This window comes from Acanthopagrus latus, chromosome 22 (assembly GCF_904848185.1).
Source record: "Acanthopagrus latus isolate v.2019 chromosome 22, fAcaLat1.1, whole genome shotgun sequence".
In the NCBI taxonomy this organism is placed as follows: domain Eukaryota; kingdom Metazoa; phylum Chordata; class Actinopteri; order Spariformes; family Sparidae; genus Acanthopagrus; species Acanthopagrus latus.
The window spans coordinates 20,698,047-20,716,392 of NC_051060.1; the positions used below are offsets into that span (position 1 = coordinate 20,698,047).

The window sequence follows — 18,346 nt, forward strand, 5'->3', positions numbered from 1 at the left end:
AGGTATCTTTCCAATTTCACAGTGTGTGTGTGTCGGCAGTTGAGTTTGTGTGAGTGTGTGCTAAGAACCTGCTTGAATGCTGCAGGTTCAAGGCTCTAAACAAACGCATTCTGCTTCATCTGTTTAGTTCTCAGTTCGACGCCCCTCCAGAATCTAAGCTAAATTCTCGGCTGGTGTATTCGAAGAACATGTCGACCACTTTGGGAAGTCTTTCATGACAACCCTGAAACCAAAGTGACACATCTGGATGACCAAGAAATAGGCTGCTGAATCCCACAATCCAGTCTTTATGTGCGTTCAGCAAGGCCGTGACTCATCCCCTGCTCTCAAAGATAAAAAACAGTTTATTTTTTACTCATTATTTTTGTTATTTTTTTTTCTTGTTATACAATGATGTAAAATGACAAACTGAATGAATCTTTTAAGTGTGCAAAGGCAGAGCAGGTCCGAGGGTCACGGTCACATTTCCGGTTTATTTTGTAGAGATGTATCACAGCGATTTCCAGCCCAAAGTGAGGACGCTGGAAAAAAAGTTGAAACACTTGAAAAATCTATAAAAACCTGTTATGGGGATTATATCTCAGAAACCACATCAATATGACAAGCAGAGCTATAACCTGCAGTAAATGTTGCTGCAGACTTGCTAAAGGAACAAGTGTACAAATGTCAGTTTAGTTCTCATCAGATGGAATATCTCTTCACAGCGTTGAAGAAGGGCCGGTTCTGGATCACTCCGGACCCCTACCACAACGACGACAACATCCAGATTGGACGGGAGGTCAAGATATCTTGCCAGGTAGAGTGAGCGCACACACGGGTAACATTTTATTGTCACCTTCCTTCATGAATAAACGGTAAACTACAGTTAATTAAACTTTAGGCTGTTTGTAAATCCACGGGTAACAAACTGAACAAAATGAATTTTACAAGTAACATAATAAGTAACAGTTACTTATCAGTGCAACACAAATAATGACATGCTGAACGTCCCAGGTGGAGGCGACCCCACCAGAGGAGCTGACTTTCAGCTGGTTGAAGAACGGCCGTGCCCTGCGGAGCTCGGAGCGAATGGTCATCACCCAGACGGACCCCGACATCTCCCCCGGGACCACCAACCTGGACATCATAGACCTGAAGTTCACCGACTTCGGCACGTACACCTGTGTGGCCGCGCTGAAGGGTGGAGGCATCCCCGAGATCAGCATCGACGTCAACATCTCCTCCACAACTGGTGAGCCTCACACCCCTTTGTGTCAGCGACGCATCTACACACCTCCCTCGACACATCCAGCACACACATTCACACAGACAGCGGAAGACGTTGTTTCACGTTAGACTTATAAAAATGATTGAGACGATCGTAGAAGGAAATCAATATAGACAAAATTTATATAGACAAAGCAAAGACAAAAGGATCATGGCAGTGTTTTTTGAACTATAAGTCTTGGGATGTCAGTTTCTTTTAATGAACAATGAAAAAAAAATCTTGTTTTGATATCAGTTTTATCTTATTGTGTCAGGTTGTTCAAACCACTCAGCAACAACACATCAGCTGTGAAAGATCAATTATTTCATGCCAAATTAGTCTCTAGTTAATGCATAGACTTTATGCAAGTGTGTGACATGGAGCAGTGTTTCCTGTAGGAGAGAGAAGCTTCTTGACCTTTTTAACTTTTAAACCTCTAACTGAAGGGGAAAAAAAAGCTTAACAGGCCTCCTGTAATGTTCAGCTTGTTATGCATCTCTTCATAGGTCTTTGAGGTTAATGTAGTATAATTAAACTCTGTATGTTTAGAGTAGAGTCGACCCAGATTTCAGTAATTAAGTACAGTGATAGTAGCAATAATGTTAGATAAGACCAAGTTGTAAGAAACGCAGATTTTCCTTTTGAATTATCAGTTCACCCTGAACACAGCATCACACTTATCTCTTATGGTATAAATTACTGCAGAGATTGTTTTGGTTTATCTGCTCAAGGTTCTAATTTTTAGAAATATTTCACGAAATTGTTAAATTACGAAAAAAAGTTGACAATACAGTTGACTGTGAGGTCTGTGTATATCCAGACTAACCGGGACAGTTATAGCGAAGAAGTCCTGAATTTGATCTGCTTTCTTGGCGCTTTAATAGCAAAAACTCAATTCGCTGCCATTGTGCTGCTAAGTCTGAAAGGCTTCAAAAACTCAAAATTTCAAAACTTAAGCAGATATAAGCAAAACTATCTGCCGGATTTCCTTGTGTGTGTGTGATTTGGGTGAAGTGACCCTTTAAGCCCTCTCCCTGGAACGTCTCCGCAGGATTAGAAAGCTTGTATGTCTTCTTTAGGCTGTTGTTGAGTGCCTGACTAAACTCCAGTAATCTGTCCCAGACTGAGAGATGTTGAAGAACCACTGTCTCCTCCTGCAATTTCTAGTTACAGACTGTTGCATCACAGTTCCAGCACCATCGCTCGATCTCTGTGAACCAAAGCTGAATCCATCAGCCCGACTAATCAGAGACTAAACATCCATTGTCCCGCCATCTAACTGGCCGCCTCCACCACTAACGTTTGTATACGTGTGTGCAGCATGTTAATAACACAACATACCAGTCCACCTTGTCTTCTGAGCTGCATCATTTTAGTTTCAGTCATGGCATGCCGAGCAGTCTCCTTGAAAAAGAGCAGCGTTACAGCAGCCGTTCGATGCTGCTCCATTGTACCAGTCATTCGGAAAAATGCGGTGAGACGTAGGTGCTCGGATAATAGAATCAGCGTTTGATCTCTAAAAGACAAAATATGCCTGTCGAACGTGTTTTTCTGTCTATTGTTTCAGATTTTAACATCAATCAGCCCTCTGTCTGTCAGACTTTTAGAGAAAGACGCCTGGAACGTCTTCAATAGCCAACAAAAAGGGAGCCCGGCTTTAAGAGGATTGCTACATTTAGCACCATTAGTACAGTTTACAACACGGTTTGTACTTCCAGCAGGTTGCACAATAACCGGGAAATGCGGTGGTTAGTGAGACAGAGCGATAACACTCCTCGTCTTTATCTGTAATCTCCAGTGTAAGGTCAATCAATGAGCGGCAAATACGCGGTAATGCTCCGATGTCACCACACATTACTTCATCGCCTGTCAGCTCCACAGAGGGGTGTGACTCAATCGGCTCCACGCCTGTAGAGACTTGGCACTTGGGAGTCTCCTGCTCGCCGCTCTCTCATCCCAGATTTCCAGATGTTCCGTGTGGGGGATTCCCATGGGTCGGCGTTGCCAGTGGCGCGGGAGAACTCTGTTTTTTTGCTTTGAATTCACCGCCGTGTGTTTGGGACTGATAAGTGACGTGTGGGCTTGTTTTTGAAAACTTATGTTTTTGAGTTCATAGCCAGCTTTATTTCCCCTTTTTTTTTTAACTTCTCATTGCATGCGTGCGCACACATCGTCGGGCACATTTACACGCCCCGGCACCCTTACCTCCTCCTCGCCGACTTGTGCTTTTTCTTTCCGCGGCGCACACACACACCTCGCTGCCACTCACAGCGTGAACATGAAAGCGGTGTGTCGACCTTCGGTGCATAATTATTGTTAGATAATCCTTTGATAATCCCTGCGCTATAAAACAGTGGGATCAATCGCACCTGCCAAGATTGTTTCCTCATTATCTTTTAAGTAGTGCAGTCTCTTCTTTTGGAGTGCCTGGGCGATGCAGACGCGTTAACACACACCCTTTAATGTGCAAAAGGAATACGGCCGTCTGAGTGAGGAAATAACCGAGGAAATGACTGACTCTATTGTGATCATATGAAATGAAAGGTTTCCTTAAGGCTTAGATGTGATTGCTTCTTAAGCTTTCATTGTTCCAGTCAGATGTGCCGGCATGAAATATTATGAAAGTGTTGCATTGTCATAGAGCTGTTTCTGTCATAGGAAATAATATATTGAATTTTGCTTCTGCCAGTTACAATTCCCACTGCTTTACCTGGATGTGACTGGGCTGTTTTCCTGGAGAATGCCTGTTATGTGTGTGTGTGCGCCGTTTCTCCCACTCAGGTTAATGCCACAAATCAGAGAAAGTGTCTACGCTGAGCGGCACAGTATAGCAGCTGTGTACAAAAGAGCCTTGTGCCTCTGCCTTGCCATGTGCCTGCAGCCTGTTTTGGGGTGAATAAGCCCTGTTTTTGTTCCTCTGCCTGTACTCCTGAAGGGAGGGAGCCCGGGCTGCAATTAGAAGTCTTAATAAAAGCGTTTAGAGGAGATTACGCCGCAGGTCTGCCAGGGTTTCGTGCTGGGGAAGTGGTTGGAAAGCGATTGAGCCTAAAGTGTCTCTAGTCTGAACAGTTTGGAGCTTGCTGGCTGTTCCAGCATTGGCTCCAGTTCCAGATTCCAAACCAAGGCTTTGCCCCAGCCCACAATGCGACTTTATAAAAGAGAATATTTATTACGCTCCGTTCTTTCAACTTTTGATGAACATTGATTCCAACAGCCTTCATGATTTCGTCCCTTTTTGCAAAACAGTACTAATATTTACTATCTTTACTCGCTCATTAAATAAGCATCTTCTTTTTCCTCGTCAGGACTCCCAGAGATTGTGGGGCTAATGCTTATTTATGAACCTGGTCAGGAAACGAGGACACAGACCGCCTCTTTGGATACTGTCAGGATTAAGAAGCAAAAGACACAGGAAGAGCTGAGAAGAGTTACGAGCCTTAGTGTAAAACATTTAACATCCCGTAAACTTCTAACGGGAAGCAGCTGATTAATCCTCTCGTCAGTCTGCGTGTTAAATGTGTGTTTAGTGGGCGTGTCTTGTTTTTTTTGTTATTTGGCTTCCAATGGCAACTGTCAGGCGACATACTTCAGAAAGCAGGACCTGGTGTGAGGCTGGAGGTCTGTTCCCATGTTGACATGATTTCAAAGTTCCCATGAACTGTTTGATTACTTTTGTCTTGCTCTACATCTCGTCTATCCCACTAAGCACTCCAGCAGTCACTGAATGGGAACTTTAAAGTAGACAGTTTTCAAGACCACAGCAACCTGATGCAGACAAGGAATATATGTGTATAACTGTTTTTATTTTGACAACATTGTTATTATTTTACCACAGAAATGCTCCTCAAACATCCTGAGTTCGCCTCTGGCCCTGCTCCTGCATCTTCCACGGGGACTTTCTTAGAGATAACATTTTAATATTATGTAGAGTTATTACAGAAGGATTCGTGACCTTTAAATCTAGTTCCTAACACTGATCTCCAGAGCTGATCCCTGCTTATTGTATTTGCTGTTTCATTACTATATACATCACACCGGATTCTGCAATTCAAAACAAAAATTGCTGCCTGCAGCAAGAATCATCTGTGGCGATACACGTCAGCAGCAGCACACGTCAGTAGCTCATCCTGGCTCTGATTGATGAAAGTAAGTGTTAGGATTGAAAGTCACCCCTCTCTTCTCGTGAGGGAGATAAATCCTTTCATGATGAGCCCCTCAATTAGCATCCGGCTCACACCTGAAACTCTGGCACCACCCAGTGTTTCTGTCAATCTCAAGAATCGCTGCAGTTAATGAATTAAGCAAATCAATTAAGTGCTCAGTTGATTAAAAAATGAGCGGGTTTTAATAAACACAAAGTACAGGCGCTTTTTTTTTTTTTTTTCTTTCCTCAGTTGAACTTGAGTCATCGGAGGCTCACAGCAGGCCTGCCCGTGTCTGTCTGTCCTCCTTCCAAACGTCCCGTTGTCTGTTTGACTCTGATTCGTCATGAGGCGCCATCATCCGAGTGACCGTACCACATGTGACTCTAATAGGGACGGCATAACCGCTGGCTGTTGACTGGACCGATGTGCTTGTTTCAGCAGCGGATTCACTGACCTCGATAAACAAAAACCTGGTCTGCCTCCTGACTCACCTACAGGGTGCTGAAGTTCAACTGCTGTTTGGTCAGAGTGGGTGGAAACAAGCTGTTCTCTGCTGTTTTCCTTCAGGTTTCGGACGTGGGGAGTTTTCGCAGAATGCTGTTCTTTATCGGTCAAATGTCGGTTCGCTTTTTTAGACTTTGGTTGTGCAGCAGCAAATCCAGCTGGTCAAATATACTGACTGAAAACACATTGAAGAATATGAGAAAATAACCTTCTGTGAGCAGTGTATCCTCCTTTTGCAATGTGTCCAATTGCAATTTTCACTTTGTGGAGAGAAATCTGATCGTTTTTTGTTTTTTTTTCTTTATAACTGACCATTTGCTTCATCCTATCTATGTCACTTCTGCTACACCTGTCAAGCTTTCCAATTCCACACGGTATGTGGTTGACAACAGCAGAGGTGGATTTATTGCTCAAAATCCTCAGTGGCTGTCAAACAAATGGTTCTTGATTTCAAGCAGTCAAAGATAAAATCAGTCTCCTGGTTTCTAGCTTACAACTATTGATCTTGCTGGCTGCAGATCATTGTAAAGCACTTTGGATAAAAGTGCAATATAAATGTTGCCTTTTCACATTTATTTATCATTTGAAATAAGTATAATTGAAATGTTATCTTTTTATTAGTTTATTCTATAATGTAAATATATGTGTTAGAATGTCATATAACAGTTCACTATATGTCCTAATATAAGAAAAATATTGATTCCAGTTGGACAATAAAGCAGTTTAAAAAATGTATAACCAAGATTTATATATTTTATGGGTTGAGTTCCTTCCTTGAATACTTGTTACTTCTTAAGTACTAACTCCAGTAATCAGAACCATTTACACTGACAAATGAGGGCGACATTTGGAAAGTTTACTGCAGGTCAGCCTTTTTTTGACATCCCGCCCCATCAAGGCAGTGATTAATCAGTTGACAAAAAGGGAGGTTTTAGTTGAAATTGTTTGAACAAAAGGAACCTGATGTAAGTAGCTCATCCTGTAAGCCCAAACCTTGCTCATCTTATCCACACTGTCTTCTTCTTTGGCTGCAAAATCTTGACCAGCAGTTTCACTGGTATCTGTGGGCTCAAAGAGCTGCTCTCTCTCTGCCCTCTGCTGTCAGTTCCTTTAAGATCACTATGCTCAGATGGTTGACTGATAATGGCACCAAATGAATAATTTGTAACTTAAAAAAAAACATTTGGCCACATCAGTCTCAAAGGACTTCAGTCGCTTCTCTCTTCTCCTCAGTCTTTTTGTTTGTCCATCCCTCCACTATCTATCCTATTGTTTTAAATTGATTGACTGAGCAGAGGAGCAGGGCCCGGGTCAAGTTGGAATGGACCAAAAGTAATAGTTTTTTGAGAAAAGAGCTCACAGATGTGATACCCATCTACAGACACATCACTCACCTGGGCTAGTCAGCCACAAAGCACTTGGTTATTTGTATTCAAGCAGTGGCTCGGTTTATGAAAAATGTTTATCTTTTGATGTGTCAGCCCCAGTTGTCAACAGCCCACCGGGTTCTCCAGATGGCCAGCCCGTCACTGGTTATAATGTATGTCTCACCTCTGATATCAACAAATGTGGTCCCAGGTGATTAGTTTTCACCACAGAAAGATGACTGACTATACTTTACTTGATAGTAAACTTGAAACACGGAGAAAAGCGACATGAATTACTATATTGAAAAGACGGCCCAGTCCATTCACTGAAATGGGTAATGACAAAAACTATGTGAGTCTTTGTGAACATCGTAAAACCCAAAATTAAATATCTCTGATCACTGAAATGCAAAGTTAAGTGGGGAACTGCAAACTGGACTAAAATAATGACATCTGCAGTAGATCGCAGCATTTGATTAATAAGCCAATAAAGGTTCGGAAACAGGCCCAGTGAGCTGTAAACTGGGCTGAACTGGGGCCTAACAGCTGTCCCAGAGCTGGGCCACGGTCATGGGAAATCTGCCATATGACAACAGTAGATGCCACTGCCGTGCCACTGCTAGAATGATAGGCACATAACCACCTGGCAGCACGTGTCAGAATAACACCTGTGATGTTTCTGGGGGAGACTGAAAATGCTGAAACAGCCAGTGTAAAACAACACTGGAGTCTGTAAACACAACATTCATGGAGGTCTGAGAAATCAAACGGTGTCAGGCAGAAGTGTAGTGGTAGTTGCAGTTGTAGGTATATCGTAAAGCACATAAAATATGTTAATAAGACTCGACAACTCAGCACATTATGCCCACCGTACCTGCATCCAGCCCCAACGGCACCACCTGAAGAGATGCTTTATAGAGGTGGCCATCTGGGAAATCACCTCCCTGTCCAGCTGGGATGGCAAATCTGGGAGGGAAACATGAATAAGGAACACACTTCCTTCCCTCATTAACTACTGCCGAAGTCCCTTGAGCGATGTACATAAACTTTGGTCCTTCCAGGGGAGGTGCTCAGTACTTAGCAGCAGAGAGAGTGGTGGCACTGGAGGCGTGTATTTGTGTGTTTCTAAAAATGGGCAGTGGCCATTAATTTTACCCTGCCTGGTTGGTTAAATGTTAGGAAAACATAATGGCACCATTCCAGAGAGCAGTGTGGCCACAAATTCAACTGCAACCCACGAGAGCTTTGGTATTGAAAGCCATATGAATTCATGAGGCGTTTGTGTGATTGATCGCAAGATAAGTTATAAGATCTCGGGGGAACAGCTTAGAGCTCAAAAACACACACGCAGTACTATGTCAATGTGTTCAGAAGTGTGTCGCTGCAGTCTATCACTGCACTAAGCCAATTTTAACACTTCTGTGGATATTTATTACACTTCAACAACTCTGGGTATGGATGCAGCTCTCTCTCACAAGCGCACAAACACACACACAGATTCACAAATATGTTCACCGTGGACCTCTGGGACTCTTCTCTCAGTCCCCAGAGGACCAGGACTCAGAGGAGCAGAGAGTCCTGTCACATTGTGACCAATTCATTGGCCTCAAGCTGTCTAAACACACACTCTCACACATACAGACGCACACTCTGCAGGAGTTGCAGTAGTGGAGAGAGTGCTGTGTTGCCATGGTGATGGGGAGTGATGTCACAGCACTTACCCGAAAAGGGGGCAGCGGGAATGTTGTTTATTCTCAAAAACACCACTCTGGCTCCCATCGCTGTAAGAAAATGCAAAGTGCCAGATATTTCCACGTTCTGCAGTCGGCTCGCATTGCACCGAAAGGCTCCAGCAATCAGCCTCCACACTTGGAGGATCATTCCAACTGAGACCCAGGAGATGTGCAGCACCACTGAGGCCAAACAAGAAGGTCCAGTCCCCAATTTAAACCCACAAAGCACTCACACACACATACATGCTGTGCCTACAGTCAACAACGACGAGAAGCATTTTCATTGAGGAACTGAGGCAGGATCACAGCAGGGTGTCACCTGTGGGCGAGAAGAGAAACACTCAGCTACACACACACACGCGCGCGCATGCAGAGACATAAAACCACATAAGTGCACACTATACAAGCATACGCACACAGCGGGCCTGCCCTGCAGGCATCACTGGCATTTGGATGGCTCTGGCACAATGAGAGCACAGTGAAGACCAGTAGCGGGCTCTCTGCCACACTGAGCATCTCAGTGGTCAGTCTCACACACAGAGGCAGGATGTTCGCTTAGAGAGAGGGAGCAGCAGGAAGAATGAGATACAGAGTGAGCAAAGGGAGAGCGATATGTGTCCGCGTGCATGTATGGCTGTTTGCATTTCCACGATGGTGCAGAGAGAGACAATGGCAGCTGATAGCCATTATTTGTGCTGCCAAACCCAATAGGCAGACATCTGTAATTGCCTAATCCGGGCTGTGGAGAGGCCAGGTGTAATGATGGCAACTCGGTGAGTACACCTCTCCTCCACTCGCTAATGGATGCTTGCCGCTGCTCTCCTCCTGTGCCGCTGCTGTCAATTCACCATTTCACTGTTCGGACCCAAGGAAACGTCCGGAAAAGTGGAGAAAATATGCTGCAGAAAGAAATATGTCAGCTCTTGACACCTGGCTGCCTCAGTGGAGACATTGTGTGAATACCAATCAGTAAATGTATGAGAGTGAAATGAGCGTCTGCTGTCATTGTCTCTTGCAGAGATCATTTTTGCTGCTCCTTTGCTGCCAAACGGCGTTGCCAAGACTTATCTGTGAATGACCAGTCTTCATTAGCCAATGCTAATGACACCAACATTCTTTACGCAGTACTTACACAAAATGATATAGATGACTGTTGAACTTGCCAATTAGCAGCTTTACTGCTTAATAGCTGAGAAGGCAGGAATAATACAACGATTAATCAGTGCAGTATATCATATATAGACTAGAATTTGGTTATTGCTGGCATGATCGATATTTTCATATTAATAGTGGATCAAATGTGTGTTTGAAAGGATTTCCCCCATGAAGACTAAATCCCAAGTAATTATCACCCAACTACAGCATTTTAGTGTCTTTAAGCACACTGCATTGGTTTTATAGCCCACAACTTAAAAGTTACGTTTCACTCTCACTCTTATCAGCACAGTTTACAGAAGCAAAAGCAGCTTTACTCAGATTAACTTTGAGAAACATAAGCAGCACTACCTGCTCAGAACTAAATGAGAAACAGAACAAATTTAGCAACTAGCTAGTGACTCCACAGGCTTGTATTTCTTTAAAACAATCACATTTGTCTTGGGCAGCTCCAGACTCAGGATGCAGCAATGGTGGCCTCTGCAAAAATAGTGTCGGGATGAAAATGCTCAAGGACAGGTGAGCGCTGGCAATAAAATGGCTCAATCCCTGCAAAAGGTTAGCTTGTTTTGGTTCCAGGTGATGGTTTGGGTAACTTGCCATTTTAAACGTGCAGGTTACTAGTTCAGTTGTTATTGTTGTTTCCCATAGCAACAGGATTTTATAATGGTAGCATGCAGGTGGTGGAAGGTCTACCAGCAGTCTGTAGTATGTGGAGCATGTCGGTTTTCGAGAGCCAGACATTTCCTTCAGGAGTTAGTGCAAATCTAAACAGAGCTAAAAGGATAATGAATGCTGGACTTGATGGCCAGAAACACAACATTTTGTAACGTATATTCTGGATGTGTAAATAGGCCATTGACAGCTTGCCATATCAACCTAAAGTGTTTTGGTCTGTGTTGTGTTTACACTCTGTTTCTGCTTCCCTCAATTTGCCAAAAAACATAACAGGCTAAAGACTCTTGGGAAAGAGTTTACTGAGACGATTCTGTGAAAGTGCCCCATTCATTGCTTTTTCAAATATTTAAACCAACTCTTCCTTCTTCCTAAGAATTGATGTTTCAATGCATAACCTGGTAGATCAGTGTTGGAACATTTACAGTTGGTATTTTATCATTTTTATAGGACCAGTGTGTAAGATTTAGTAGTGAGGTTGCAGATTTAAAACCAACTGAACACCTCCCTTCACCCTCCCTTTCCAGGCATATAGGAAAACCTCCAAAAAACTCCAGACTCCATGGAAGAGTAATCACTCTAGATATGAAAGGCTCATTCTAAAGTAATGAAAATTCAACAATTATTATTTTCAGGGGATTATACACCAATGAAAACATGAGTGAGTTTTGGTTTAGCGCATCCCTCGAATAAGGGCTGCATGTTTTTTTTTCTGATCTATAATTCACATCCAGTTTTACACACAACTGTTGGAGCGTTTTTGAGTAAGTTCACACCTGTCGACTCACTTTAAGGACAAAAAGATTAGCCGACAGTTGCAGAATTGAGCTAGCAGTGGGAGTGTTACCTCTCATCCAGAAACGGGGTCAAAAGAAATATAGCTGGACTCTGCTTCTTTAGTTTCTGGAGATTGCTGGTGATTTCATCACCATGAAACTTCAATGTGGCTTGACTTCATTCCAGCTGCAGCATTGTTTGGGCAGAATGACAGTGATTCGAAAATCATCAGGGAAGCATGACGCGGTTTCATCACTGCTGAGAAGATTTTCACTCCTCAGCTCGCTGGCTGTAAACTATTTTTGGGAGCAGCGCTACAAAATAGTCTTGGAGTCTGCTGATGGTTTGGACTCGCAAAAAAAATACAGGAACACACAAACACACACACACACACACACAGCACTCTAGGAGCCGGTGCAATTTGCCAGGTTTACTAATTAAACAAATTTACTTGGCCAGCATGCCTGATGGGGAACCAGAGTGCCTGATACAACCTGCTAGTTTTCCTGCTTTCCAAACATAGAATAAATACACACACACATACACACACACACACACACACACACACACACACACAGGCACACTCAAGGAAACCTGCAAATGTGTCCAGCAATTTGGCACATCGCACTTCTTTTATTATTCATTGTTCACTTTCAGCCAGGCTTTAAAATGTCGGTTAAACAAAGGCAAAATATTTATTGGGTCATATTTTCTTACACGGCCAGCAATAATGCTATATCACCTTTGGGGGCGTTCTGCTGTAAACGCTCTGAATTATATGACGCTGTGCTGAAATTGAGTAGCTGCATGAGGAGGAGTGTGGAGAAGTAAAGCGCTGTCGAGAGTGATGGTAATGATGCAAGTGATTGTGGTGGTGCTCAGAATTATGAATGTGGTAATGATGGGTGGTGAAAGTCATGTTGGAGAAATAGTAGCGTGGTGAGGAAGGGCTGAGAATGTGACAATGATGATGATATTGCTGTAATGCTGATGATTGTAGTGGCAACGGTGACAAAGACAATGGCATTTTAGAACTGTAATGCGATATAGTTGCTTAGGAAGGTTAGGTAGATTTTGTTTATCGGTTGAATTTATGGTGGATTCTATTACCTTCTTGTTTAGTGACTTATAGCCGTCCAGCAGCTATTTTAGGAAACGTACGTCCAATTCAGCTGGAGGGACCATGAATTCAATTTAGTTCTTCAGCCATAGTTCCTGGTAGCAACCGAGGAAACCAGAAAAAGAGGAAGGGTTCATTATGTCACGGAGTCTTGCTGTGGTGACAGCTGTGAAGTGTGTTCTTTTCAGTTTCTGGAGGCATTTCTTCAAAAGAAGTCATAGGATGTCGGTATGTTGGGTTTTAGTGTGTTTCTCCAGGCATTTCCCATAGACTTCAGTACAGCTGCCACCACAAACTGGAACCAGAGAAAGATTTGGTGACATAATGGCCCGTCCTTCCTTTCTGAGGTTCCTTGGTGGCAACACAGTAGAACTGTTTGATGTCCCAGGAACTATCAAATAGTTTAGAGTGCTGAGCCTCATGGATTGACACAACACATTCCCATAATCCATCCATTGTCTTCTGACGATGATTACGTCTCTGGGGGCAATGGACGATGAGTTTTCCACTTAGCCAGGATATCCGGGCCAAGACTTCCTCTTCCATGTGCCATTGTCATAGTTTAGAGTCTGATTAGCAACTTTAAATGGGAGAGAGGAGTTGAGATATACTAATAAAAAGCTAAGTCATCGCATGATAGAGTCGATGGATACAGAGATTACATGTCCAGCCGATGCGTTCTGCCTCTTTTGCTCTCCAGGCTGATTCTTCACCTGCATGCACCCGACGCTTCCGGTACCGAAAATCTTGTCTCTCTCAGATTCTGCACACATATGTTGAAATCAGCTTTGATCAAACATGAAAATCATTGCTTTTACAACAACTGTACTGTAAGGTAGAGAAGGTGTGAAAGCAAGAGAAATAGGGAAATCGAGCGGCGATCAATGTAACAACTGAATCTCAGACTAGCTTAGCTTAGCATCCAGACTGGAAGCAGTGAGTAACAGCAAGATTGACTGACTTGGTTTTGATCCTGTGTTTATTTCCTTTGGCTCCTCATCACCTGGAACATTTTGTTCAGAAAGAGCGATTGTTGATCCTTTTCTTTGACTGTTACAGTCACATGGTGCATCTGCTTGTCAGCTCTTCATTGCATTGTTCATTTGTTTGCCATTTGCTTGATTGCATTGAACTTCCTTACTGCTGCCCTCCATGATGATTTGACTAAAAGTACATGCTCTGATTGTCTGGTCCCAGCTGTTAGCCATTGCCGTTGCTACTGTCCGCATGGTCCTTCCATACAAGCTGTGTATGTTGCTGAGACTCAGCTTCATTGCCATTGCAACTTGGATGCTCCTTTTCGCTCCACCCCATACCCTCCACGCCACTTCTTCCCCCAGTCGACCATTTGCTCTTACCCCGCCTGCTGACTTTCTAGAGCCCCATATCAGTCCCTCCTCTGTTTTTCTCTTTCTTAGTTCCCCCCAACCTGACAGTACCCCGGGGCAAGTCCCCTCTGGTGGCCCGCGAGGGTGACACAGTGGAGCTGGAGTGCCTTGTTTCAGGGAAACCCAAGCCCATCATCCTGTGGTCGCGAGCCGATAAGGAGGCACCGATGCCGGATGGCAGCATGCAGATGGAGAGCTACGACGGCGTGCTGCGTATTGTAAATGTGTCCAGGGAGATGACGGGCTCGTACCGCTGCCAGACAAGCCAGTATAATGGCTTCAACGTGAAACCCCGGGAGGCCGTGGTGGAGCTGATCGTGCAATGTGAGTAGACAGACTGTGGGTATTTTTGTCTATGTGTATATACATGTTGAATTGTCATGGTATAACTTGTAGCAGTGATATAATGTGTGTATATCGATGTCTGGTGCCTCATTGTTTCTGTGATGTTCTTTTTTTGTATGCAGAGTAATTAATCTTTGTGTTTTGGTCCGGTGTGACCAAAATTCTCCCATTTCTTTTCCTCCACGCCCATCCAATTTCCTTCTGAAGGCTGTAAAATTAGTCCAATCCCCTGGTACCCTCAGTCAGGTCTGAGAGGAAACAGCTCCGACTCCACCTCTTACACTAAGGGGAGGACTTATCTGCCGAGTGTGAGCTGAGCAGAACTAATATTAACAGAAGAACAAAGCTCTCGATACTGGTGTCCACACTTATTAGTGTCTGTCTGTCTTTGTGTGAGTGTGTGTGTCAGAGAAGACCTGAAGACTGTGTGCCATATCCCCGGGACTTAGACCCCCTGCCACTGCCGTTCATTGAGAAGCCTCTTCCACTCTTTAAGATGTGACATTCAAAGATGGCTTAACGGCTAATTAGCGAGCGGCTAATTTATTCCCGCTAGTAATCATTTTGTATTCATTTATGGAGATTTGAATGGAAATTTTCGAATGAACGTCAGGGATTCAAAGCGTTGTCACTCATTCAAGAGCTGGAGATGTTTCTCCCTGCCGGAAAAAAAAAAGGGCCGGAAGATGGATAGGAAGGAAATGAAAGCAAGCCATGTAGGATGCTACCATTCTCTGGCAAGTGATTATAGGAAATGGATCAACTGAGTCTCTGAGCCACAGTTGCATTGTTCTCCTCGTGGCCTACTTAGTTAATCCATACGTTCTTCCATCTCAATTCACCCTAATCGAGAAAGAACCTGTGCAGCAGTGCAGTGTGTCACTTTGAAACTACTCTGACACAAAAGGCAATTAACACGCTCCATGCTGACTGCTATTTTTGTAGTGTCTTCCCCGTTGGACTCGCTATCCAGCAACTTTCAAAGTGTGAACAATAAAACAGAATTATGGCCGCAGCACAGCGGGGTTTTGATTCAAGCTGAACTTGACACACCCACGACCAATATTTTGATTGAAGAGGCACAAGAGCAGCCCCCGTTCTGTTCTCGCCGACAAGGATTTAGCGCGCGATTCTGTCGGCAGTTTTTTTTCTGCCGTTTGCTATGGCATCCACGTTTCAGCTTAGCTGTTACCCACTGCGCTGTGTTAAGAGAATTAATGAAGTTTTGATGCGCTTTGAAGAAGACTGTGTTACATTTTTTTTGGTTGAATTGATTATGATTATGCAGCGCTGACAGGCCCGTATCAAAGGTTAGTGGCTTTGCTACGCACCAATGCTGACACTTAAAAGTAAACAAAACGATTTGGACTCTAAGATGCCCTTCATTAATTGGAAACACTGGGTGGATCTACTGCCTCATGTAAAGAGGGCGTGTTGTGACAGAGACGAATTGTTTCAGTTACATTAAAGAGTCAACTAGATGTGTAGTAGTCCACATGAAATATTAACACACATGTACATCCCACCCTCAGTTGCTCTAAAGGTGAAGAATGGATGATGCTGCTCCCTCTCAGCAGAGAGCAGTTTACAGCCACAAGCAGCAATAGGTCAAAGTGATCTTACCCACCATTTGGGAAGCAGCAGGAGCCACACACTGTAGTCTGTGTACTATTTTTTCTCAGGGCAGCACAATTAGAGTAGGAAAAAAGCAAATAAGCACAAACTGTCCAGAAGCTTTTTGGTCAACAGCTACAATTAGGCAGCGATTGTGAAAATCTCTTTCTTTCTTTGCATTTGCAGGAACATCACGTGTTACTGCTTCATCTGCAAATCAGCGACAAATAACAAAAACAGATTACACATTTATTCAGTGTTTGCCCAGAATAAAAGGTCTTTTTTGGGGTTAGTTCTTCGATGCTTTATTTTTTAAAAGAGACAGTGTACGTGAATCAACACACAAATATAAGTACACCTCTATCGCCTGATGTTAATGGGTATCATTGAATACGATTGTAAGAACTATTATTAGAAATCAGATTAGTAAAGATTTGTTATTGTTGTTGACGATTAAGAGCATAAAGTGTCCTCAAGCCTGAATCACAAAAAAATGCAACACACTCAAAAAATATATGCGTCATTTATAATATGTAATTACTCTATGATGTTGGGCAGGAAACTCAAACATACATAGTAGATTATTTATTGTTTATTTTCTTTCACAACTAACACATTATGGCAGACCGTCCACTGCATGCAGCCGCGTCACGTTCGAGTCCCACACAGGCTGGTGTGCCAATGTCTGCAAGGCACGTAACCAAAGTGTGTCACTTATGGCTCTTATCTCTGCTTCCTCTCTGCCTATAGGCAATGAATCAATTTTGCGACAGTAACTCGCATCTGTGAAGCGTGAAATTCTCTGCAGTGCACAAGAAAGCTTGTATTTTTTTTGACAGTTGACGTTATTATTGAATATTTAATTATTCTGATTTTGTCAAAGTCGGTTATTCATCTGCAGCACATACATGACCAGAGCGCGACAGTGCAAAATGTTCTTTATCCTTCCTGCTGTCAGGTCGCAGTAGCTGTTTGACTGGTGAGAAAAGCAGCTCTATATTCCAACAGTAATCACTGTTGCAGAGTGTTTGGTCAGTAACCAATGTCTGTTTTCTCCCTGCTAGTGCAGTAAGAGAGATAAGAAATGTTCTGGTATCCCTGCCCACTTTATCCAATCAGGAGAGAGCTCCATAAAGGGAGCAGGTTCCTCCTGTTGGCTGCCATGTCCGGAGATTACCTCTCCATGTTAATGTGCTGACGTAGAGTGGATGGAGGGGACGTTAGCTGAAACAACAACATACATCAGCATGAAACATTTTTTTTAGGCCCACTTATGTAATATAATCTATATTCAATAATAATAATTCCATTTGGATTCATTAGCTTGTTACATAATATAAGCACATGTCATGAAAACTGGGCTCGGTGTGATAGTGTAATGAACAAAATGAGATGAACTGTTAGTCAGACTGTTGTAGAAGTCTGTCAGTCCTTCATGCTGTATGTTACATTATAAAACAGGTCTGATAATCCATAAAGTGTTGGTGCCCGTTGATCTTAAGCAGCAGATGTCATTCAAAATTAGCATAACACCTTCCCGCATCTGATGCAGAGATGAAGTTAAAACACAAAATGATATAGTCAAATCACATGTGATCAGTCCTACTCCCTAGTCTGCACCAAAGTGTAGGGAATTTCACAATTTTCCCTCTGTTGATGTGCATTATTCATGAAACACAGATCAGACAGTTTGCCGTTGTAAAGAATCTGATAACAGTGAAATACAGCCACAAAGTATCTGTCACCACATTGTTCATAAATGAGCTGCAGACGTGTGCTCACTGGCTCCGGGGTGATGCAGAGGAGTAATGTGTAGAGGAGGAGGAGGGAAGTCAAGATGTCTCATACCAAGGCCCCCTCAGTCAAATTTAATGAAGTGTTATCGCGAAGATGAGAGGACAGAAAGGGAATAAGAATAAGAGCAGGTAAAAGAAATGTAAAACTGTCTGGTATATAGAATCAGAAATTGCTCTTCAGACTCTAACTTCAGGTGGCCTTAGCGATCCGCTGAATGTACAATGAACACTGAAAAAATTCCTATGCAGCATAACGCATAACTCCCATGGTCATCTTTTATCACCACACACACACACACACACACACACACACAACCACCCTCCTCTCCGTCTCAGTAACAGTGAACAAGGGTAACTTACAGCAAGTGATTGTTGTTAGTGACACTCAGATGGAGAAGACATGCCTCAGGAGGCAAAAGGGCAAAGAGACCGAGACTCCAAGGCCTCAGGTGAAAGACTCATGCCATTAAATCTATTCCCC

General features: G+C 43.3%; 1 protein-coding gene across 13 annotated transcripts in view; it reads left to right on the plus strand.

Annotated features, from left to right (window-relative positions):
* Window positions 1-18,346, plus strand: part of LOC119012389 (MAM domain-containing glycosylphosphatidylinositol anchor protein 2-like) — a 254,941-nt gene that overhangs the window by 181,485 nt on the left and 55,110 nt on the right. For 10 of the 13 annotated variants that reach the window (XM_037086148.1, XM_037086150.1, XM_037086149.1 and 7 more), the window contains 3 exons: window positions 705-796; window positions 994-1,231; window positions 14,114-14,434. In XM_037086148.1, the coding sequence (XP_036942043.1) occupies window positions 705-796; window positions 994-1,231; window positions 14,114-14,434 (651 nt within the window). The remainder of the gene's footprint in view (window positions 1-704; window positions 797-993; window positions 1,232-14,113; window positions 14,435-18,346) is intronic. The other 3 variants (XM_037086151.1, XM_037086152.1, XM_037086156.1) reach the window with 1 other exon arrangement.